This window comes from Mustelus asterias, chromosome 13, assembly GCF_964213995.1.
Source record: "Mustelus asterias chromosome 13, sMusAst1.hap1.1, whole genome shotgun sequence".
NCBI classification, from domain to species: Eukaryota; Metazoa; Chordata; class Chondrichthyes; order Carcharhiniformes; family Triakidae; genus Mustelus; species Mustelus asterias.
The window spans coordinates 100,020,467-100,046,337 of record NC_135813.1 but is presented as its reverse complement, the minus strand read 5'-3'; the positions used below and the strand labels follow the sequence as shown (position 1 = coordinate 100,046,337).

Below are 25,871 nucleotides of genomic sequence, written 5' to 3'. Positions count from 1 at the left end.
CCCTACATATTTTACCCTCTAATCTACGCATCCCAGGACACTAAGGGGCAATTTTAGCATGGCCAATCAACCTAACCCGCACATCTTTGGACTGTGGGAGGAAACCGGAGCACCCGGAGGAAACCCACGCAGACACGAGGAGAATGTGCAAACTCCACACAGACAGTGACCCAAGCCAGGAACCTATACAGTGCTGTGAATTACCTATTGCCTGTTTGATGAGAGCAATGTGGTCTACAAGGTTTTTATGACTGTTTGTGACAAGGTCCCACATGGGGTGCTGCTGGTCAGAAAAGTAAAAGCCCTTGGGGGCAAAGAGAGTGGCAAATTGGATCCAAAATGGGCTTCATGGTAGTAAGCAAAGAGAAATGGTTGACAGGTGGTGTTGCGACTGGAAGGCTGTTACCAAATGTTTCCGTAGGATCCAGTGCTCAGTTCCTTACCTTTCCTGTTTATATTAATGATTTACTACTCAAACGTGTGGGACATGATAAAGAAGACCGAACAGCATGCAGGAACAGAAAGACTTGGGTGCACATCCACATTTTATTACAGGTAGTAGGTCAGGCCAATAAGGTGGCTAGAAAGGCATATGGCATTCCTTCTTTTTGTAGCTCAGGCAAGAATATTAGAGTAGGGAGATGATACTAGAACTGTATATGATGTGGAGATGCCGGTTGCTCCTTCATCACTCACCTGATGAAGGAGCAGCACTCCGAAAGCTCGTGCTACCAAATAAACCTGTTGGATTTTAACCTGGTGTTGTGAGATTTCTTACTAGAACTGTATATAACATTAGTTAGACTGCGGCTTAAGTATTGCATACATCTTTGAGGAAAACATTACAGGAAAGATGTGATTACACTGGAGAGGGTGCAGGGGAGTTTTGCGAGATTATTGCCAGGACTGGAAAATTTTAGCCATGAGAAAATATTGGATAGGGTTGGGCTAGTTTCCCTTGGAACAGAGGAGGCGGAGGGGTAATTTAATTGAGATGTGTAAAATTATGTGGCGCCTAGATAAGAGTTTTTATGTACAATCTATTTAACCCAGCAGACAGGTCAAAAACCAGGGGACACAGATGGAAAGTGGCAGAAGGATTAGAGGCGAGATGAAGGAACATTTTTTCAGCCAGAAATGAATAGGAATCTGGAAATCCCTGCCTAAAACTCTCACCACATTTTAAACGTCCTTGGACATCTCCTTAAAGACTGTGATCTGCAGAGCTACTGACCAAGTGCAGGAAGATGGGATTAAGTTGGGGGCTAGATCTTTGGTGAACAACATAGACATGATGGGATGAATGGCTCCTGTGTTGTAAATTTTCTAAGATTCTATCCATTTGTCGACATCTGATTTGTGCCTCAGAGAAATACAGGGCACAAAAAAGGGAAATTCATAACTCTCAAACAGCACTTCCACTCCCCATAAACTAGCTTACTCATGCACCCTGTTGTTGCCTGCAGCCATCAAGTTCTGGTGTTAGAAACAAGGGGTGGTATTTAATTCAGGTGGCAGGGTCTTGCCCACCAGCTGGAGAGTGGGCTAGTGCACCATATTGCATTGTTGGGTGAAGGCTCCCACCATATTAAGTGTCAAGCAGGCATTAAATTGGCCAAAGGTGAGCTTGTGAGCTTTCCCAGGGCTGAGATACCCCAGGGTGCAGAAATACACTCCCCCTCTGCCCACCTCCCCACAGCCAGGTCCCCCCCACTGTTGGTGAATCAGACAGATATCCATTGCAGGCAGCACCAGCAGGAGGGGTGGTCCCTGTCGCCATGCACAGACCAGCGACCATGCACAGGCCAGGATCAGTGAGGGATTGAAGGCCGGGGCGAGGGTGGGATGGAGGCCACAGGGTGAAGGAGGGCTTGGAAACAGGGGCAGGGAGGATGCTCTCAGTGTCTGCACCCCCCCTCCCCCCCCCACCCCACAGACACGACAGGGTTTACTTTTCAGGCTTCTTGCCTGGCAACTGGCAGGCCCAATGATTGAATACCGCTGTTGGTGGGATGAAGAAAAAAAGTGGGCCACTGAATGGCCTGAAATGGAAGCGGGATGGAAAAGTCATCCATCGGCTTTCCTGTGCCGGACCTAATCAGGTCAGAGGTGGGAAAGTGCCAGGGTCTCCCCACCCAACATCCTCTTGCCCAGTTAAATGCCATCCCACACCCAAGCCTATCGCAGAAGAGGGCATTAAATTCAGACCAAGCTTTGGGGAACAGCTTCATCAACCATTTTGCCCCCACTCCCACCTTGCTCCTTATGACATTTCTAACCTTTCCCAGTGCTGAAAGATCATCGACCTGCCTTTGTTCCTCTCCCCACAGCTGCTGCCATGCCTGCTGGATACTTCCAGCCAGCACTTTCTGTTCTTCTTTCAATTTTCAGCATCTGCAGTTTGCTACGTTTCATTAATCTTCAATGTGCTTAGGGCTCGTACTGGAGCAGTGCTTGTTCATTTAAGAGTTAAAAACTATTCGTATTTAGAGCTGCATCAGGTCGCTCTAACCAAAGGTAGAGCTGTAAAGAAAAACACAGAAGTTGCCGGAATACTGAGCAGGTCTACCAGCACCCATAAAAATTTGCAAAGAGTTTGTACTCGAAAAATTATCTCCTTCGCTGACAATCGCCAATGTATTTCCAGCATTTTCTGTCTCCCCACTAACAGATAAAACATAGAGACTAGAAGCAGGGCTAGGCCATTCGGCCCATCAAGCCTGCTCCATCATTCATTTTGATCCTGGCTGATCATCAAATTCAAACCCTGATCCCGCCTTCCCCCCATATCCATTGCTCCCCTTAGCCTCAAGAGCTATGTCTAATTTCTTCTTGAAATCAGACAATGTTTTGGCCTCAACTACTTGCTGTGGTAGCGAATTCCACATATTCACCTCCCTCTGGGTGAAGAAATTTCTCCTCACCTCAGTCCTAAAAGGTTTACCCCTCATTCTCAAACTATGACCCCTAGTTCTGGTCTCTTCCACCATTGGGAACATTCTTTCTGAATCTAACCTGTCTAACCCTGTTAGAATTTTATAGCTTTCTATGAGATCCCCTCTCACTCCTCGAAACTCCAGTGTTTATAATCCTAACCGGCTTAGTCTCTCCTCATATGACAGACCTGCCATCCCAGGAATCAGCCTGGTAAACCTTCGATGCACTCCCTCTGTAGCAAGGACATCCTTTCTCAGATAAGGACGCCAAAACTGCAAAAAGAAATGTGTCTAATGAAAAGTGACAGACCTGAACCCACAGATGCTGCCAGACCCACTGACTATTTACACAACTTTTTCTTTTTATCTCGGTAAAATATTTGTTACTAAAAGAAGAACTGGTGAAATTGGTGCACAGAGTGGGGCTCAGGGGGCCTGGTTCACTGGGTTAGCAGTGCTGTGGGCCGCTGAACTGTAGAGTGTCAGCTTGTGCTGATATATATAGTACAAAGCTGGGCTGTCAACGGGGGGAGGAAGATAGAACGAGAAGTCAGGTAGGAGTTTCTCCAAAGATATGGAGGAGGAACCTGGGTGGTGGGGATGGGAGGGTGGTGGAGGTGGCGGAATGTGTTCTCAAATACTGCGCAGTAACCGGTCACAGAGTCGTTGCAAAGGGCCGGAGAGACGCTGTTTGTCACTTCACTGACAGACTGACAGGGGTAGTGGCCTGGGTTGGAGGTAACTGAACACTGTGGCAGGACGGAGGAGGGGAGAAGAAATTGAAAACAATGATCGAGACCTTCCTGCTTTACATTCCCTGGATATATGGGCCAAATGCGGGCAATTGGGACTAGCTTCGGGGTTAAAAAAGGGGCGGCATGGACAAGTTGGGCCACAGGGTCTATTTCCATGCTGTAAACCTCTTTGACTCTATGACATTTGAGCGGCTTAAAGAACGCGACTTTCAAAGGGTGCAATACAAAAACAAGACTATCAGGAGGAAATCTCTACGGATCAAAGAGCTAACACAGTTCACTGCAACATCCAAAGTTTTTGCTAGGTCAATCCAGTTTGATGCACTTACCATTCCAACCATATTTTTTACAGCCTTCAAACAGGAGATTAGGAGAAAGAAAAACAACAAGCTTTAGATTCATGCATAGGTGGTATACAAGTGCAGTAAATTGAATCAGCAGTCACCAAACAGTAAAGCTTAAATAAATACACACAGAAAGAGGCATCAAGCAAGAGAGGTCTGGCACAGGACTGTTAACTTGCATCAAACACACATTTGTTTAACTGGGTTGATTGAGAGTAATGAAGCCAGCTGCATAAAAGAGTTATTAAAGGGAAGCAGGCAGTTGAGATTTTCAGGTGCGGGATTTGTGACGGTTTTATTATTTATTTTTTTGGTGGGGGGGGAAGTAGTTTTCTTTATTTTATCCCTCGCTATGAAACAGCTGGCAGACCAGCTCCGGCCCCCTCCATATGCTGCAGCACAGTCAGCTGCTTGGTGTGTGAAAGTGACACAGGGCGACTCGCTATCTGATCTCCCCTCTCTCCCTCCCCTCACTCCCTCCCCTCTCAATTCCATGAGGAAGACTTGTATTTGACCACACTCCGTCATAACCCGTTTGGAATATCTCAGCACATCCGCTTAACCAAAAGAACGAGGGACAAGGGTGAAAAGAGACAACACAAAAATCGAATTGTGTACTTTTGAAGGGATGTCGGAACTTTTAACAATCACTACATGGTTCTATTAATTTATACCTGGTGGTAACACTTACAGATCATTAAATGGCAGTTTGAAAATTACATTTTGGTACATTAGCTTATGAATGGTTAATATATTCATATCAAGTTTTTCTGTCCACTATTTTAATTATTATATTAACTGGTTAATGTATTTATATCAAATTATTTTATGTTCGAACAACATTGCACAGCATAGTTTCCAGGTTTAACTCTCACCAACTATATATTTGCAGGTATTTAGTTCAGCCATTGCATCTTAAATGGAGTCCCTCCATTAGTTCGTTATCTCAATTGTGTTTCCCTTCAGAATCCTGTGTGGACGGTTTGCTCTTTGGAGATGAAGAGACAAAAATGCGGCTTGTTCCCACCTCCACGTGACCCCATGTTCAAGAGCAATCCTCTGAAGCTAGCTCACTGAGATTAGGAACGGTGGCAGGGCGGCACAGTGGTCCTCATAGCGCCAGGGTCCTGGGTTCTATTCCCGGCTTGGGCCACTGTCTGTGTGGAGTTTGTACACTCTCCCCTTGTCTGCATGGACTTCCTCCGGGTGCTCCGGTTTCCTCCCACAGTCCAAAGATGTGTGGGCTAGGTGAGTTGGCCATGCTAAATTGCCCCTTAGTGTCAGGGGGACGAGCTAGGGTAAATGCATGGGGTTATGGGGATAGGGCCTGGGTGGGATTGTGGTCAGTGCAGCCTCGATGGGCCAAATGGCCTCCTTCTGCATTGTAGGATTCTATGATGTAGGACAGAATTCAGTTGCCTAGGCACACTATTGAATTTCACCAGAACATCAGGGAATGATTGTGATATAGTCTTGTATTTCATCCAGTAACTTGTTCCAGTGTCCTTGTAACCCCCTTAATTCCAGGAGCATTATATTATTTTTTACTCCTTCATAGAATAATCTATGAAGCGTTCACAGCTCCCTGAAGCAATTCAGAATTGCCAAAAATTAATCCCTTACTAATCATTATCCAATAATGTTGGAAGTGTACATGTGCAGATTTTGAGGACATGGAGGGGCTGCTTCAAACAGCCTGCCAGTATTCGTCACCGAGGTTCATGCTTGAAGTAGAGCGAAGCACAGTGCCACCTTGCTGCCCCAAATGCAATCCTTGCCATGAGTAACGTAAAGTTAGCACTCTGTCAACAGCACTATAAAGTACTTTTTATACATTTGTTACTATTTAGATGTTAGAACGATTCTATTCTTTTAAAATGAGATAAGTTATTGAGTAATATTCTTAATTATTAGCAAGGAGATTTAGCAATGCTGTTGATTTACTGATATCCAATTCTTCGGAATTCTGCAACAGATAGTGTTTACAAGGAATTCCTGTTTCTGTGAAATCAAGGAACTTGACAAATTTAATGTGTTCAGGATTTCCTCTCACTTTTCGAACCCATTCGTGTGAAATTGCTCTTTGAAGGAGCTTCATGCTACAAACGGCTCTTGACAAAGGCAGTTCAACTTCACTGGCGCTCTCTAAAGCTGCCCCATAGATGTGTACAACTTTGTCCATCTTTCTTTCATTCTCATCCCTTGAGAACTTCCCAAAAGGTGGGTGTCTGGATAGAGTGTGCCGGCTGGAAGCCAACACTCGTGAGAGTTGTCGAGGCTGAATTTAATACTGCCCTCACCTGAAGTTCCTCGATGCAGACTTTCGCTCAGGTCTTACTGGATAGTGATGAGGAAAAGGTTCCTTACCTAATTTTCCTCTCCCTGGTGCCCCATCTAGCTGCCTACACAGAGACCAGAGATGAAGGTTTCTCACTACCGAGCAGATAGTTCAAGTCAGCAGATCTCATCTCAGCAGATCTGCCTCAGGTCTAAAAGAGTTCGCTTAGACCCAATTTTCACTCTTCGGTAGGGGAGGTGGGATGGGATCAGACTTGCCAACCCTAGGCAGCCACAGGAGCAGACAAGTGCGAGGTGGAGTGATTAGATGGCCTACCTTGGTTCTCTGGGACATTGTCAATTTGCTTTAGAAGCTTTTAGGTTCTCTAATCGTCACCCTCTACCCAGTCATTACCCCAGTGGCCCCTCCATAGCCGCTCACCCAGTATCCGCCATGTGCAGACCTCAGGAGCATTGCGGGGATGAAAACAAAATTCTAACAATCTAGATCATAGAATCGAGGCCGTTTGGCCTGCACCGACACAAATCCCACCCATGTCCTATCCCCGTAACCCTATGTATTTACCCCACTAGTCCTCCTGACATTAAGGGGCAATTTAGCATGACCAATCAACCCAAACTGCACATCTTTGGACTGTGGGAGGAAACCAGAGCACCCGGAGGGAAACCCACACAGACACGGGGAGAACGTACAAACTTCACACAGTCATCTGAGGCTGGAATTGAACCCCAGTTCCTGGTGCTGTGAAGCAACAGTGCTAACCCACTGTGCCACCCAGCTTTCACTTATAGACACTTGATAGTGAAAAAAGCTCCCATTTATGAAATCCATTCAAAGTTTATAAATCTCAAGTGGTTAATCACTTATAAAAACAAACTTATATTCAGATTCCACATCAAGGGCAGCTAACCTTTAATAGTTTCTTTAAACTGGCAGTCATACTGTATACTCAGAACCCCATGCTGAGATAATTAGAGCTTTTGAAATCCAATCAAACGTTCATAATGCCATAATAGCAGCCACTGGAAAATTTTCACATAGATTGCTACTGAAACTGCATGAACAAATGGTAATCCTTTTTGTAACCTACACCAGATGACCTGTTAAACAAAGCAGTCCAAAGGGGTTTTTAAACTCTCACTGACAGATTCATCATGTATTTTCTATGTTTTAGAAGCAGAGGAATTTAAAAAAAACTTCAGATCTTGACAATTAAACAGACTTTATCTGCACTTCAAGAGTGTGTATGTCTATTTCATAAATGTACGACTCCCACGCAGCAGGTTAAGGTGCTTGAATCAGCCAAAATTGAGTCTGTTTGAACTCAACACTAAATTCAAATGGCCCTGTTGAGTTCAGATTTCCCGCCTGTGTGAATCATGCCCCGACCCCGCCCTCTGAAGGTAAAAATTGAATGTCAGAAATGGGGGTGGGACTTCCACATCCATATCCCACCTGCATATTTTAAATGTTTGCAAAGTCCGATCCCAAAGTCAAAAAATTGAACATTTCACTCAAAGTATGCACTGGGTCCTTTGAGCTTCAATTTCATTAAACATACTTGTGAATTTGGACTTAACTACTTTAAGTGCTGGAGAGATTAAATCAGAATTCAAAAAGTATTTGCTGTTGACGGTAGTTTAAGTAAAAACTCAAGCAAAGTCACCACTCATACCTTTGGATTCTGCAGCAGACAAAGGTATTTACAACGCTTTCTGCTCCAACAGGATCAGTGAACTTGAATTCAGAGTGTAACGTGTTCAAGGATGCCTTTTTGCAATCCTTTCATTACACACAGGGCGGACTTTTACCAGCACGTCCGCCCGAGTTTCGCACAATCCTGCCCGAGGGCAACGGAGAATGCCGTTCTCCAGAATCTCCAGAATGCCGCCCCCAGAATCGGGGCGGGCATGCTGGTAAGATTCTGGCCACAGTGTTTTAAAGAGGCTGCTGTATCCATCTGACTCTCTAGAGGGGCGGAGCCTCTAATTCAGTCCTTTAAAAATGTGTTGACTATGAGGAGAGGTTGAATAAGCCAGGGTTGTTTTCACTGGAAAGGTGAAGGCTGAGTGGAAACCTGATCGAGGTCTACAAAATTATGAGAAGCATTGACAGGGTGGTTAGTCAGAGGCTTTTTCCCAGGGTCGAAATGTCAATTACAAGGGGGTACAGGTTCAAAGTGAGATGCTGTGTACAGTTCTGGTCATCCTATTATAGAAAGCATATTATTAAACTAGAAAGAGTGCAGAAAAGATTTACTAGGATGCTACCGGGACTTGATGGTTTGAGTTGTAACCTAGCCATAGATAGACTGGGACTTTTCTCCCTGGAGCGTAGGAGACTTAGGGGTGACCTTATAGAAGTCTATAAAATAATGAGGGGCATAGATCAGTTAGATAGTCAACATCTTTTCCCAAAGGTAGGGGATTCTAAAACTAGAGGGCATAGGTTTAAGGTGAGAGGGGAGAGATACAAAAGGGTCCTGAGAGACAATTGTTTCACACAGAGGATGGTGAGTGTCTTGACCAAGCTGCCAAAGATATTAGTAGAGTCGGGTACAATTTTGTCTTTCAAAAAGCGTTTAGACTGTTACATGAGTAAGATGGGTATCGAGAGATATGGGCCAAATGCGGGCAATTGGTACTAGCTTAATGGTTTAAAAAAAAAAGGGCGGCATGGACAAGTTGGGCCAAAGGGCCTGTTTCCATGCTGTAAACCTCTGTTCCTGTGCTGTAATTTTCTTTGTTCTTTGTTCTTTGATGACTCTACGAGAGGGGGAAAGTTTAAGGGAGATGTGCGGGGAAGTTTTTCATGCAGAGAGTGGTGGGTGCCTGGAACGCGCTGCCAGAGGAGGTAGTGGAAACAGGCACATTAGTAATATTTAAGAGGCATCTGGATGAGTACATGAATAGGGAGGGAATAGAGGGATATGGACTGAGTAAGGGCAGAAGGTTTTTTTTTAAGCTTAGTTAAGGCATCATGAGGGCCAAAGGGCCTGTTCCTGTGCTGCACTTTTCTTTGTTTTAAAAGCTCAATGTTGCTGCATTTGCGTGTTGTTCTCGTGGACTCATCCAGAAAGTGTCAGGAAAAGCCCAATCCTAGAGGTTGTCTGAAACAGATTACTTTGACCGTTGTACTCCATTCCCACTATTCCCCATCCTTACAAAATGTCTTGCAATTAATATTTACAAACAACCACAGCTCTTTGGATCAGACCCTGTGACTTTTAAATTGGTTCTTAGTGTCCCAAGATGTAGGTTAGATGCATTCACCATGGTGAATGTGTGGGATTACTAGAATAGGGAGGGGGAAAGGGCCTATGTAAGATAGCAGACCCAATGGGCCAAATGGCCTCCTTCTGCACTGCAGGGATTCCACGATTACAATTTATTTAAATCAGGCTAAAGGAAATTATCAGAATTAATAAAAAAAAGACAACATTTATTTTCATTTATAAAAGGTAACTTTTTGTAGTTAATTTTGGCAAATTTGAAGTCAATTTACTTCTGTTTGCTGCTATTTTGCTTTGGCTGTGAAATCAAGTGTAAGGTTTAAGTAAATTAAACATGTGATCTGTAAGCTCTTGGTGGAGGGTAGAGACCTATTCAGTGTGAGTATCTGCAGAGCGTGGACCATGCATCATTAAACAGGATCGGCACATTACAGGACGGATCCAACAGTTTACCGGTTTAGTGATTTTGCTGTAAGAGACTCATCTTGGAGTGCTACATTGTTTAGAGGTTACGGGCTCCTGTGGCACTTTGCCAGGATGCTTAACGAGCTCTCCACTCTGTCGTCACCTCATTTGAAGGAAAATCTTTCCTTACTTTTCCTGTGTTCTCCAATACATTACATTCTCTTCAGCTGTAAGAGTGTAACGGATTTTTAACTGATGTCGTTTCCTGGTTATCCCACATTGTTCTGGTAGTCTCTTTAATATTTTAAGCAATATTCTCCCTTCCCATTACTGCCCCCCCCCCCCCTCCCCCGCCCCCCAACCTCTCCCAGGGCCAGTGATGAGATGGTTCTTGACACCAATCCAGCTCTTCTGTTCTGAGGCTCCAGGGTCAAAGCTATTGAGGCTAGGAATTGGACCCACATCTCCCAGGGTCATCCAGTATTCTAATATCAAGGTGGGGCTGGGTGGGGGGGGGGGGGGGGGGGGGAAGAGGGGGGGAGTTGTTGGGTAGCTCAGTTGGTTGGACAGCTGGTTCGTGATGCAGAGCGACGCCAACAGCGCGGATTCAATTCCCGCACTGGCTGAGGTTATTCATGAAGGCCCCGCCTTCTCAACCTTGCCCTTCACCCGAGGTGTGGCAATCCTCAGGTTAATTCGCCACCAGTCAGCACTCCCCCCTCAAAGGGGAGAGCAACCTGTGGTCATCTGGGACTACAGTAGCTTAACCTTTTAGCAAAGCCACCAGGCTACTTCTCTGCTCGTAAAGCTTCTCACCATGTCCATCATATTCTAATTTCTACTCTTCGATGACAAGTTTCAGATTTATATTATCAAAAGTCAATCTCTTATTCTGAGAATGAAAATAAATCAGATTGATAGCCACTTAATCCCCATCATGTCAGCCCCTTCCCAAACAGCGTATTCATGAGGTCGTCTATTTAAATAGCAGGAAATAATTAGAATCTTTTTTTCATTCATTTGTGGGACATGGGCATCACTAACTGGCCAGCATTTAATGTCCATCCCCCAGTTGCCCTTGGAGGGCAGTTGGGAGTCAACCACGTTGCTGTGGCTCTGGAGGCCAGACTGGGTAAAGACAGCAGATTTCCTTCCCTAAAGGACATTAGTGAACCAGATGGGTTTTTCCGACAATCGACAATGGTTTCATGGTCATCAGTAGATTCTTAATTCTAAAATTTTTAAAAATTGTATACAAATTCCACCATCTGCCGTGGGCGGGATTCAAACCCGGGTCTCCAGAACATTAGCTGAGTTTCTGGATTAATAGTCTAGCGATAATACAACAAGGCCGTTGCCTCCCCCTCCACAGCACAAGTCCAAATTTGTCCAAAAGAGCTGAAATAACATGACATGGAGCGCAGCGTCACAACCTACTTGCTGTACTGAAGAGCAAAGTGTGTTCTCACCCGATTAATCAGCTGTTCTCCTGTCTCTGAGGCTGTGATAAGTTTGCAGAGAGCTTGCAACGCAGCATGGGGCAACCCTTTAAAATGAGAAATACAGCGTTACATATAAATACATGAATATCCTGTATCGACACAACAACAGATTACATAAAGACAATGGCCGGAATTTTACCATCCCGCCCACCACGGGAAACAGGCAAGAGGCGGACCATGGAAAGGTCCGTTGACCTCGGGCGGAATTTTACGGTTTTGGGAATGAGCGAGGCGGTAAAAATTCCACCCATTGATTTATATAAACTCAAGGACATATTTTAAACGCCAAAATACATCCAGGCACAGCTACACATATAAACACGTGTGATTATATAACATTATAACACTCAAAACTTGTGCATCTATCCCATAGTTCACATGTCACAACATTTTACGTCACATCAAGGCATTCATTTGCACGAATTGGAAAAACTCTCCCCAGGAACAAGCGTTGCAGAGCCACAGGTCTTCAGATCCTTAACTGACTTTCCTTGAAACAAAACCAGGCTTCCAATCTTCAGTCTTGAGGAGCAATTAACCTCCAAATGAACTCTTCTGTGTTGAAGTAATATTCACTTGATATTATCGTCTTGAAGGGGTGTATGCCTACACATAATAAAACCTTGCGTTTTACATGGTATAATGTTCCTCTCCTGCATTGTCAATGACTTACCACAAGCAGGGGATTTGCTAATATCTACCTAGCTGTCATACTACCACATGGTAACATACTTAAATATAATCTATAAGCATAGTGACATATACAGACACACATATGCACAGATCATGAAAATATACAATCATGCATGACCTGACGGGTGGAATTTTCCGTTCTGGGGACTATGTGCAGTGGTGCGTAGGAATGTTGACGTGATCCCCACTGGGCAGCAGGGTGGGTGAATATCCACAATCTTTTGCTTCTTAAATATGCAGCCGCAAGGAGGTTAGCAACTTTGGGGTGGGTGGGGCAGGAAGTCACCCATCTCGCCATTACCTCATGGGGTCGAAGGTCCTGGCACCATGTTTAAAGGGCATCGAGAAGCACCTTCACACATTGCAGGGCAGGAACACCACATTACTCCACCAGATTCCTTGTGGCCACAGCTCGTAGTGGAGAAGCCGGCAGGTGTGAACAACCACATCCTGGAACGTACAACGGTGCCACTGGCATTGCCTATGGCACATCTCTGATAAAAGCCTCGCTGGAGATACATCCACAGATAAGCAAATGCTCACCATTCAATTCACCAGCTTCTTAACCTTATAATGACCTTTCTGCTCAGGCCCTTGTTCCTCATGACACTGGGCGAACCGGCGACAGGCCCTCCATCTCCTCATTTCAATCAGAGCCATCACCAAAGCAGGCTGCAGCTTGCATCATCAGTGCCTCAGTGGAGGTGTGAATGAATTGAACTGATGCATTCAGTAAGCATGTCCTTTACAGATTTCCCTCCATCTCAAAGCCAGCAGGCCAATGCTAAGCCCTTCAGCTGGACTCTATCGAGGCATGGCATCCCCACCCCACCCTTTCAGGTCCTTCCTGTTCATACATGAATAAGTATGGACACATCACTCTTTGACAAGAAGGATGAGAGCAAGAAGCCTCACTTGGACACCTTCTTGCTTGTCTCCACCACCATTGACACTCTAGAGAGAGACCATTGCTTTGGCAGCAGAGAAAGACTAACCGCATGATCTCATCCTGGGAGAACTGAGGTCTAGAGTCATGAGTCAGCTGCCCTTCATCAACCATTCCCCCAGGAGGCATCCACCTCCCTCTCTCCCATGCCTCTAAATACAGCTGATGGCACAGAATGAACAGCAGCTCCAGACCTTGCTGGGATTTCAATGTTATGAGACACATCATGGAACAAACCGACTGCAATGCATGCTTCACCACCGAGAGGAGCGCACAACTGAGCATCTTCAACACCCAGTTGCCTTCTAATTATTAGAGTGACCCTTTCGTTGGCCACTTATGCTAACTTTGAACTCCACCCACCCAAAAAGATCCCTCTCTCACATCAAGGATTCACACGCTCAGTGCAAGAACCGTCTTGAGAAAATGGTGCGCAAATCTTTTCAGACATGCTGCACCACCTCCCCCTATCATCCACCAACTTTCCACCCGCCATAGACCCAGCGGATATCACCATTCCTCTCCTTTCCGCCAACCCTGAACCTCCCACCATTGCCCTGGACCCCATATAGAAACATAGAAGATAGGAGCAGGAGGAGGCCATTTGGCCCTTCAAGACTGCTCTGCCATTCATCACGATCATGGCTGATCATCCAACTCAATAGCCTAATCCTGCTTTCTCCCCATAACCTTTGATCCCATTCGTCCCACCTCCACATGCCTTCCATCCCCTCAGATCCGACACCCGTTCCCACCCCCATTTCCATCTTATAGAGTCATAGAGATTTACAGCATGGAAACAGGCCCTTCGGCCCAACTTGTCCATGCCACCCTTTTTTTTTAAAACCCCTAAGCTAATCCCAATTGCCCGCATGTGGCCCATATCCCTCTATACCCATCGTACCCATGTAACTATCTAAATGCTTTTTAAAAGATAAAATTGTAACCCACCCCTACTACTACCTCTGGCAGCTTGTTCCAGACACTCACCACCCTCTGTGTGAACAAAATTGCCCCTCTGGACACTTCTGTATCTCTCCTCTTAAACCTATGCCCTCTAGTTTTAGACTCCCCTATCTTTGGGAAAAGATATTGACTATCTACCTTGTCTATGCCCCTCATTATTTTATAGACCTCTATAAGGTCACCCCTCAGCCTCCTACGCTCCAGAGAAAAAAGTCCCAGTCTATTCAGCCTCTCCTTATAACTCAATCCATCAAGTCCCGGTAGCATCCTAGTAAATCTTTTCTGCGCTCTTTCTAGTTTAATAATATCCTTTCTATAATAGGGTGATCAGAATTGCACACAGTATTCCAAGTGTGGCCTTACCAATGTCTTGTACAACTTCAACAAGACGTCCCAACTCCTGTATTCAATGTTCTGACCGATGAAACCAAGAATGCCGAATGCCTTCTTCACCACTCTGTCCACCTGTGACTCCACTTTCAAGGAGCTATGAACCTGTACCCCTAGATCTCTTTGTTCTGTAACTCTCCCCAACGCTCTACCATTAACTGAGTAAGTCTTGCCCTGGTTCAATCTACCAAAATGCATTACGTCGCATTTGTCTAAATTAAACTCCATCTGCCATTCGTCAGCCCATTGGCCCAATTGATCAAGATCCCGTTGCAATTGGAGATAACTTTCTTCACTGTCCACTATGCCACCAATCTTGGTGTCATCTGCAAACTTACTAACCATGCCCCCTATATTTTCATCCAAATCATTAACATAAATGAAAAATAACAGTGGGCCCAACACTGATCCCTGAGGCACACCGCTGGTCACAGGCCTCCAGTTTGAAAAACAATTCTCTACAACCACCTTCTGTTAAGAAGCCAATTTTGTATCCATTTAGATACCTCACCCTGGATCCCGTGAGATTTAACTTTATGTAACAACCTACCATGTGGTACCTTGTCAAAGGCCTTGCTAAAGTCCATGTAGACAACATCAACTGCACTGCCCTCATCTACCTTCTTGGTTACCCCTTCAAAAAACTCAATTAAATTTAATCCAAAGATGTGCGGGTTAGGTTGATTGGCCAGGTTAAAAATTGCCCCTTAGAGTCATGAGATGCGTAGGTTAGAGGGATTAGCGGGTAAATATGTGGGGGTAGGGCCTGGGTGGGATTGTGGTCGGTGCAGACTCGATGGGCCGAATGGCCTCCTTCTGCACTGTAGGGTTTCTATGATTTCTATGAATTGGGCCAATGGGCTGACGAATGGCAGATGGAGTTTAATTTAGACAAAGTCCTGGGATATTCTTCATAGAATCATAGAAATCATAGAAACCCTACAGTGCAGAAGGAGGCCATTCGGCCCATCGAGTCTGCACCGACCACAATCCCACCCAGGCCCTACCCCCACATATTTACCCGCTAATCCCTCTAACCTACACATCCCAGGACTCTAAGGGGCAATTTTTAACCTGGCCAATCAACCTAACCCGCACATCTTTGGACTGTGGGAGGAAACCGGAGCACCCGGAGGAAACCCACGCAGATACGAGGAGAATGTGCAAACTCCACACAGACAGTGACCCGAGCCGGGAATCGAACCCGGGACCCTGGAGCTGTGAAGCAGCAGTGCTAACCACTGTGCTACCATGCCGCCCTTCATCAGGTCCCGGGGATTTATCTACCTTGATGCGCTTTAAGACCTCTTGACCCTGCCCGCAGCCATTATCCGAGCCACCTGTCTTGTCCCCCTCTGTAACCCCCCTGATGAGACCTTCACTTAGCAGACTCGCACCATGGACCTGCCCCCTACTGCATCCCACTTCCGCCTCTGACAGTGACTATTCCCTTCTACCACCAGTACTGGGTCATCCCCTCAGAATCCCACTGTCGATACCACAAACCCTGCCTGCTAAGACATTCCCCTCCCTTCCCAGACACTCCCCCATCCCCAGACATTCTCCCCCGCTTCCCCTGTCCAGCCCTGGTGCAGCTTATGATACAAGCACCTGAAATTTTACAGTGCCACTCTTAAAGGTAGGCGAGAGCAGGTTCTTTGTACCTCGATGTGAAGTTTGTCGGGTAGATGTCATTTATACACCGACTGGAAACAGACCGTTCTAAAAATCAGCTGGAGGGGGAATGAAATTCCAGCGAGTTTGCCCTTTAATGAGCATTCATGAGATATAAATATGATTCCTGCCACAGATCAGGAGGAATCCCAAGCCACCTTCAACCCACAATCAGGAGAATGGAATTCCAAACTAATTTCCCACCGACGGAACAGAGGGCGCGACCTTACCGGCGGTTCACGTCACGATCCTGCTGCAGCGAAGTTGGAGAATTCGTGCCCAGTCAAATCTCTGCAGCAGGATGGGAAAATCCCACTGCCGTGAACAGCCGTAACATTCTGCCATCACGCTAAATTTTGGGCCCCGCCTACCATGATTCCTGCCGCTGGTGGGACTGAAAAGGTTTTGTGACATTATTTATAAATACCCATTAAAAATACCTGGATAAACATATAGAATATCGGCTCAGAGTATGATATACTGTTTTAAGATAACCGGAATGCTATATCATGCACTGCGAATTGTATTACTCTGCTAAAGGGCAACTACACCCTTTAAATAGACCACAAACTTCATTTAGGTAACTAACTGGAGCCTCAGTGCATTCAGAATTTAATTGTTGTTTGGTCAGGGAACACTGAACACTGAAGTGTGCTCATCTGTTTCAGACTCTAACCGAAGTGCCCACAGCATTTACAAGTTATTTTGCATCTAAACAAGAGTTCAACTTCTCTGTATTCAGATCTGCGGGCTTGCAATCCTTCATGGCATTCCTTACAGGACGTTGGTTAAGGAACGCAGAGCTTTGTGAGGTGCAGTATTATGGTGATATATTTCAAATGTCGATTGAAATGGAAGGATTGCTTGCTAAAGTTGAGAAGTAATTGTAATAAATATCAAATTTTGAGAGATTCAATCTGTGTGGCAGTGAGGAAGGTAGTGCTATAACATTGGTGAATATTGTACATGTCAATGCATGTGTATGAATGTATATACACATGATGTGGAGATGTCGGCGTTGGACTGGGGTAAACACAGTAAGAAGTCTCACAACACCAGTTTCAAGTCCAACAGGTTTATTTGATAGCACAAGCTTTCGGAGCACTGCTCCTTCATCAGGTGAGTGGGAGTCGTGTTCACAAACAGGGCATACATAGACACAGACTCAATTTACAAGATAATGGTTGGAATGCGAGTCTTTACAGGTAATCAAGTCTTAAAGGTACAGACAATGTGAGTGGAGAGGGGGTTAAGCACAGGTTAAAGAGATGTGTATTGTCTCCAGCCAGGACAGTTAGTGAGATTTTGCAAGCGCAGGCAAGTCGTGGGGGTTACAGATAGTGTGATATGAACCCAAGATCCCGGTTGAGGCTGTCCTCATGTGTGCGGAATTTGGCTATCAGTCTCTGCTCAGCGACTCTGCGTGTCGTGAAGGCTGCCTTGGAGAACGCTTACCCGAAGATCAGAGGCTGAATGTCCGTGGTTGCTGAAGTGTTCCCCAAAAGGAAGGGAACACTCCTGCCTGGTGATTGTCGAGCGGTGTTCATTCATCCGTTGTCGTAGCGTCTGCATGGTCTCCCCAATGTAGCATGCCTCAGGACATCCTTTCCTGCAGCATATCAGGTGGATAACGCTGACCGAGTCCCAAGAGTATGTACCGTGTACCTGGTGGATGGTGTTCTCTTCCTGTTGGGGAACACTTCAGCAGTCACGGGCATTCAGCCTCTGATCTTCGGATAAACATTCTCCAAGGCGGCCTTCACGACACATGACAACACAGAATCGCTGAGCAGAAACTGATAGCCAAGTTCCGCACACATGAGGACGGCCTAAACCAGGATCTTGGATTTTATGTCACACTATCTGTAACCCCTACAACTTGCCTGCGCTTGCAAAATCTCACTAACTGTCCTGGCTGGAGACAATACACATCTCTTTAACCTGTGCTTAACCCTCTCTCCACTCACATTGTCTGTACCTTTAAGACTTGATTACCTGTAAAGGCTCGCATTCCAACCATTATCTTGTAAATTGAGTTTGTGTCTATATATGCCCTGTTTGTGAACACAACTCCCACTCACCTGATGAAGGGGCAGTGCTCCGAAAGCTTGTGCTATCAAATAAACCTGTTGGACTTTAAACTGGTGTTGTGAGACTTCTTACTGTATATACACACACACACACATGTACATATATATTTAATCCATATATAAATGATGGGGTAAGTAAGAAGATGACAGTAGAAACAGAGCAATTTGTATATAAACACAGCAACAGAGTTACAGCAACATATAAACATGGCACCACACAAGAATGCAACATTATATACAAATATAGTAATAACGACATGACAATAAAGAAACAGTGCTGCACAGTCTATCAATGACGATCGATAATGTGGTGATGAATATGTATAAGACAAGCTGAAATAAACACTGCAATTTATATAAATGTGGGCATGCCATCAGGCAGGCCGATAAGTTAAACACAGCAATGTGTATAAGAGCAGCCCACTTGTTTTTGTCATCTATCTTTTTTGTTCCACCAGTTTCCTTTCTTTCTACCTTGAGGCGTGGATGAGATATTTCAATCTTCCAGTCCCATTCGACTATAAGAGTGAGAGACTGATTTCCAGATTGTTTGATAACCTGTCAGCCCTGTTACACTGACAGTGCACACTTCTAATACACAATCAGAAGTTATATACATATTTCTGTAAAATAATATATTAATAGCAATATATTTTTGCAGACATTCCCAAAGGCATTCGTAACGCTGCATTCTGAGATCTCTACAGACAACTCATTATTACTTGCACTGTGACCTCCAAGGAATCCTCACCGATGCAAATGCAAAGCTGCGTTACATATATGTTTCTTTTTAAATTAAAGCACTTTTTAAAAGCAAATGTAATGCAGGGAAGGAATGTCACAGTACGAGACGGCTCAATGCATTTCTCAACGTGTAATGGCACTGGCAGCGTAATGACTCCACCTACAACCACAAAGGATAGGATTTATGTTAATATATTATAATTAAAATTAAGTAATTGTATCAAAGAGCACTTTGGGAAATGCAATGTACTAGGTCAGCCACAACTGGCCTTTCTCCAGACTGAGACTCCAATCCCTTTCCGTTGCCTACAGTTCCACAATTAAGGCCTGTCTGCAGATGCCCGCTTCCCCCACCCAGCACCTTTCCCCCATCCCACCCCCACAAGCATAACAATTTGGCTATTTGATTCGATTCAGATACAGTAATAGAAACATCAGTGCCACTTCTATCTCTGTCAAAGTTATCCATGGGGTTTAAGGTATACAAAATAGAAGAGACCCAGCTTTTGATCATTGGTCCATACTAAATTTCAACTGGACTTGTGGAACATGCTGATTTATCCTGGCAGGCGAGCGTAAGTGAAGTTTAAAACAAAATCAGCCTGTTCCAGTCGTCTATCCAGCAACAGCTGCTAGAAAAGACACATCTGTGGACATCGGGAAATGGCGGAATCAACTTCGCCTGTAAAGTGCTCCCCCGCTGTTGAATACCACGCAAGCACTAACAGGCCTCAAACCCAAAAAGCAAGTACTTGGGTAAAGTACCAGAGGGGAAACCTGTGGAACAGCATCCCACCAGGAAGTCAATGAGATTAAGAAAGGTGGAGAGAAGGGACAAAAATCGGTGGAAAAAGAAATCAGTATCCCTACTACGCAGAAGGAGGCCATTCGGCCCATCGAGTCTGCACCGACCACAATCCCACCCAGGCCTTATTCCTGCAACCCCACATATTTATCCTGCTGATCCCCTGACGCTAAGGAGCAATTTAGCATGGACAATCAACCTAACCCGCACATCTTTGGACTGTGAAAGGAAACCGGAGCACCCGGAGGAACCCAAGCAGACATGGGGAGAATGTGCAAACTCCACACAGACAGTCACCCGAGGCCGGAATTGAACCTGGGTCCCTTGCACTGTGAGGCAGCAGCGCTAACCACTGTGCCACCCTGCCTCCCCAAGAAAACCTCACTCTCGTTGAACTTTGCAATGCTGTCAATAATTAGGGTTTTGCACAGCTATGAATAAGGGTCTGGCTGGACTTTGCAATGGTCGTTCCCCTCCCTGATCTGAATAGGCGAGCACCCAGAGAGTTTGGCCTGCACTTCACAGTAAGTTTCTGAATGAGCTGCAGGTTGTCATAAAAAGGGGAGGAGAGCTTATGGCGGCGGCAGAAAAATTGATTCATTCAGCCCATCGAGTCTGCACCGAGCACAACCCCACCCAGGCCCTATCCCCATAACCCCATGCACTTACCCTAGCTAGTCCTCCTGACACGAAGGAGAAATTTGGCATGGCCAATCCACCTAACCCGCACATCATCGGGTGAGCTGAGATGATTGAGGAGTACCCAACCCATGGTGCTGGGCTACCCTCGCAGGCAGTACCTGCTCAGGCCCCACAGGCCAGAGGATAACTGCCAAGGGAGAATACAACAACAGAGTCAGCAGATTGCCTCCAAAAACACTGCCAGTGAGGGAGGTGGATGGAGGGGTGGGGAGGGGACCAAGAGCACCCGGAAAAGTAAGCTTAAGGCATCTTGAGCACAACAGGAGCTTCTCACAAGTGACATTATTCCCTTCAGCATTGTAAACTTTCCTTATTGTGTGAATATTAACACCAAAGTATGTGGGCAGGAGTTTCTGGTCACGTCCGCCCTGAGACCAGAAATTTCCACCGGAGGTCAATGGACCTTACACTGGTCTGTCAAATTGTCCGTCCTGCCCATGAGGATTTCCACAATGGGTGGGACTGCAAAAATTAACTCATTAATGTTTGCTTTTTGTTACTTTACATAATGAGATAAAGATTGTTTTAATGGTCTGAATACGCTTGATGCTTACCATAGGTGCAGGGCAAGGCATAGGCTGTGAATGGACTTTGGGGTCTTGGGCTGGCAAGTAGCTTGTACCCTTGGCATGAGGTAGATTCGATGCCTTGGCAGCCTAGCTGAAGGTGTGCGTAATCAAAGCCTCCCTCTGTCCCTGCCGCCCTAAAGGTTCTCACACCTACTTCCACACCCTCACTCTGTGCCTGCCCGGGCTCCTCATCAGACCTATCAGTCGAGTCATCCTCCGTGGTATGTGGATATGTTTTGTCCCCTCACCCTCCAGAGGGTCCCCCCTTGCCAAAGCCAGATTGTGCAGAGCGCAGCTCAGAAAAGCCTATAAGTAACACCCCGAGGATATTGCAATACTCCCCCTGATCTGAGTGTCAGCTTCAGCAGCCCAGTGGTCCTCTCGACTACCACCGCTGTGGAGGGCATGACGTCTCCTCCTTGAGTGCTGGAGTGACATCACAAAGCACCTTTTCAGGGACCCCGGAACCTTCCGTCCAAGCGGCCTGGTGCGACAAACTGCCTTGGCCTCTGGGAGTGTCGCAGGATGTAGGCGTCTTGTGAGTTGCCAGGGTGATGGGCACAGACTTGCGGAACCTGTATCTTGTCATTGCAGACGATCTAAACGGTCACTGAGTGGAACCCCTTTCAGTTCAGGAAACAGCTCACCCGGAGGTGCCTCGATGGCCACACAAGTGCAGTCAATGGCACCCTGGATACAGGGGAAGGCAATCACCATGAGACTGCTGCCTATCTCACCCTGCCTGACCTCATCTGTCCGGTGATGAATGAATGGCATGGCCCATGTGAAGAGAACGTTGGATACGAGCTTGAAACAACTGTGGCCAGCTGATTGGGGAATACCACATAGATCTCCACTGATAAGTAATCATCAGCATCTTATCTGTGTTACCCATAACCTGAGAGTGCTTAATGGGGAAATATGCTGGAAAATTTTCCCTGCTCCGAACTTGTAATTAACTTCAGAGTGTTTGAAAGGGAACATTGCTCCTTTCATGGGCACATTGTGTAACGTAATGAACGCTATGCAGCTTTGATTATTTTTAGACTGTTTTGGAAAGATACGATGACTTGTACATCGAGTCATTTCTTTTCTTGCATAATTGCTGTTGTTCATCTTTCAAGTGTTTTTTTTATTCCTTTTTGGGATGTGGGCGTCACTGGCTGGGCCAGCATTTATTGCCCTTCCTTCATTGCCCTTGAACTTGTTAGGCCATTTCAGAGGGCATTTTAAGAGTCAACCACATTGCTGAGGGTCTGGAGTCACACATAGGCCAGACCGGGTAAGGACAGTAGATTTCCTTGCCTAAAGCCCATTAGTCCTGGGCAGCACTGCTGCCTCACAGCGCCAAGGTCCTGGGTTCAATTTCCAGCTTGGGTCACTGTACGTGTGGAGTTTGCACGTTCTTCCCGTGTCTGCGTGGGTTTCCTCCGGGTGCTCCGGTTTCCCTCCACAGTCCAAAGATGTGCGGGTTAGGTGGATTGGCCATGCTAAATTGCCCCTTAGTGTCAGGGGGATTAGCTAGGATAAATGTATGGGTTATGGGGATGGTGCTTGGGTGGGATTGCGGTCAGTGCAGACCTGATGGGCTGAATGGCCTCCTTCTACACTGTAGGGATTCTATGATTCAAGTGAACCAGATGGGTTTTTACAACAGTTGACAATGCTTTCATGATTCAATTCCAGATTTTTATTGAATTCAAATTTCATCATCTGCCGTGGTGGGATTCGAATCTGGGTCTCCAGAGCATTACTCTGGGTCTCTGGATTACCAGTCCAGTGCCAATATCACTGCGCCACTGTTTTTAAAAAATCCACACATGCTGTAAATCTGAAATGGAAAGAGCACATTCTGGAAATGCACAGCAGGGGTGGCCAGCTGAAAAAGAAGGACAGGTTAATAGGTCAGGTGAAACCCCAATGCAGTGAGCTATCCTTACCGAGGAGTGACTGGAGTGTAGTGCTGCACTGCTGGAGCCGGTCTCCAGGGTCTGACACTGGAAAGAAGACAGCTGCTGGAAGTCCACTGGCTGGAGGATCAAGCCTGAATCCCACTGCGGTAAGGAGTGACTGCCACCCTGGCACGCCGCCCACTTTGTTCTCCACACTGTGCTGGGAGGTATACATGGAATTCCGTTGGCCATTTTGTATTCGCTGGAGCGACTTCTCCACCTGAGGTAACAGAGTCAGAATTGACTTTCCATTTCTCAAACAAGTTCAACTCTATTACTCATTTCTAGAGGATACATAATCTATATTAAATGGGTTGATTAAAATACATGAAAATGCCAAATAACGCAAACTCATATAATTATGAAACCTATGGAATCCACCTCCACCTCTCTCCCAGGCAGCGCATTTCAAATCCCAACAATTCTAAATATAGAAGTTTCTCCTCATCTCCCTCCTAGCTTTCTTGCTGGCCATCATGACATACCAACTAATGGAAACAGAATATCCTTCTTTACCCCATCAAAAGTGTTCATAATTTTAAACATTGCAATAAGATCACTTCTTAATCTTCTCGACTCCAAGGAGACGAAGCCCAATTTTTCAAATGTTTCCTTGTATCTAAAATTCCTCATTCTTGGTACCATTCTAGTAAATCTCATTGGCACTGTCTCTCTAGGGCTTTAACATCCTTCCTTAAAAGAGCTGGATACAGCTTTGGAAGTGATGAATTTAGAGGGTTACAGAGATAGGGCTGAAGAATGCGACTAGCAGGGTAGGTCTTTCGGGAGCTGGTGCAGACACAATGGGCCAAATGGCCTTTTCCAATGCTATATTTTGACCCAGCAACTGCGAAGGAGTGGCGATATATTTCAAACTTCAACCACATTTTGTAACTTCCAAACATATAAAGGTAAAGCCGCCATAGTCCCAGGTGACCATAGGCTGCTCTCCCTTGAGGGAGAGCTGAATGGTGGTGATGATTTAACCTGAGGATCACCAAACCTCAGGTGAGGGCAATGTTGAGAAGGCAGGGCCTTCATGAATAACCTCAGCAGGTATGGGAATTGAACCCATGATGTTGGTATCGCTCTGCATCATTAACCAGCCAGCCAGCCAACTGAGCTAAACCCACCCCCATTTTCACTTTGGCAATCATCTTTCCCTGAGGCTGAAATATTGGAAGCAGATTCGACAGAGAGCGAGGTGCCTCCTCCCTCCTTCCCCCTATCCCCTCACATCTCGAGGTCGCTTATTTCCCAGATACACAACGTACCAAGTGCAGCAGGACACGGAGAGCATCTCTGGCACGGTCTGGATGCTGAAGGATTTCAGACAGAGCCTGACCAATAAGGGATGAGGGGCTGTTCAACTTGACATCGTTTCCAATGAGTGTGAATCCTGCGAAAGAAGAACAGGCTTTAGACGACAGAATGATTAAATGTTCAAAGATTTCGGTAAATAGAAACTGACATTTGTAACCAGGCTAGAGTAAAAAAAATAGAAAATATCAGTGTGTACAGTGACTGTATCATACAAAACAGCTCTATAAGCCATGCATAATGCATAGTGACTGAAATCCTGAATAATGTATAGTAACTAATGCCTGTATAATGGTGACCTGTAATCTCTGTAATAAACCGTGATTGTAATTTCTGTACAACAGCGACTATATGTCAACTGTAATCACGGTAAAATAGTGACTGTAATCTCTGCAGTAATACTGTTAATGCAATAATTTCTACATCATGCATGGTAACTTTAATATCTATACATAATGCAATATGACACTGATCAATATCTAAAAGTGACTTGAATCGCAATGTAATATTGGTGATTATATTTGACCAAAATGAGCTTCTGGCCCCATATGCTCTCCAACACCAAGACTGCCTGGCTCCACCTGTAACATTGTCCACTTACCTACCCCTCTCTCAGCCCATCTGTAACTGAAAGTCTTATCCTTGCCTCAGTGCAAACACGATGGGCTGAATGGCCACCTTGTGCACTGTAGGGATTCTATGGTTCTATTATCTCCAGACTCTACTATCCCAATGCTCTTTTTGACTGGTCTCCAGCCTTGCACGCCGCATAAATTTGAGCTAATTCAGAACTTTCCTGCTAGTCACCTGACTCACCCAATGTACTGGTCAACTATTATGCGCGTTCACTGAGCCTACAAAGGGGCAATTTATCGTGGTCAATCAAACTGATCCGCACGTCTATGGACTGTGGGAGGAAACCGGAGCACCCAGAGTAAACCCCACGCAGACACGGGGAGAACGTGCAAACTCCACACAGACAGTGACCCGAGGCCGGAATCGAACCCGGGTCCCTGACGCTGTGAGGCAGCAGTGCTAACCACCATGCCACCCTAAATGCAATGGTTATGGTACCAGAATAGTAACCCAACATCGTAAGTTCAAATCTTATCACAGCAAGCTGTGAAATTAAAAATAAATCTGGTAATTTATCAACAGGGAGAAAATGAGCAGAAAGATTTGGCAGATTGATATTAAAAATCCAACTGTCTCGCTAATGTTCTTCAGGGAACGGAACTTGCCTATCAGATCTGATCTACACAGAATGCCAACCCCAATTTGTGTGGTTGTTTTTCTCTATTTATTAGTGTCACAAGTAGGCTTACATTAACACTGCAATGAAGTTACTGTGAAAATCCCCTAGTCGCCACAGTCTGGCGCCTGTTCGGGTACATTGAGGGAGAATTTAGCATGGCCAATGCACCTAACCAGCATGTCTTTCGGACTGTGGGAGGAAACCGGAGGAAACCCACGCAGACACGGGGAGAATGTGCAGCCTCCACACAGACAGTGACCCAAGCCAGGAATCGAACCCGGGTCCCTGGCGC

At 45.7% G+C, this 25,871-nt stretch overlaps 1 protein-coding gene across 4 annotated transcripts in view; it reads right to left on the bottom strand.

Annotated features, from left to right (window-relative positions):
- The window catches only part of ttc28 (tetratricopeptide repeat domain 28), a 764,757-nt gene that overhangs the window by 24,836 nt on the left and 714,050 nt on the right, over positions 1–25,871 (bottom strand). For 2 of the 4 annotated variants that reach the window (XM_078227381.1, XM_078227382.1), the window contains exons 17-20: positions 24,279–24,403; positions 22,993–23,224; positions 11,441–11,517; positions 4,021–4,044 (exon numbers count right to left, since the gene is read on the bottom strand). In XM_078227381.1, coding sequence (XP_078083507.1) covers positions 4,021–4,044; positions 11,441–11,517; positions 22,993–23,224; positions 24,279–24,403 — 458 coding nt within the window. The remainder of the gene's footprint in view (positions 1–4,020; positions 4,045–11,440; positions 11,518–22,992; positions 23,225–24,278; positions 24,404–25,871) is intronic. The other 2 variants (XM_078227383.1, XM_078227384.1) reach the window with 1 other exon arrangement.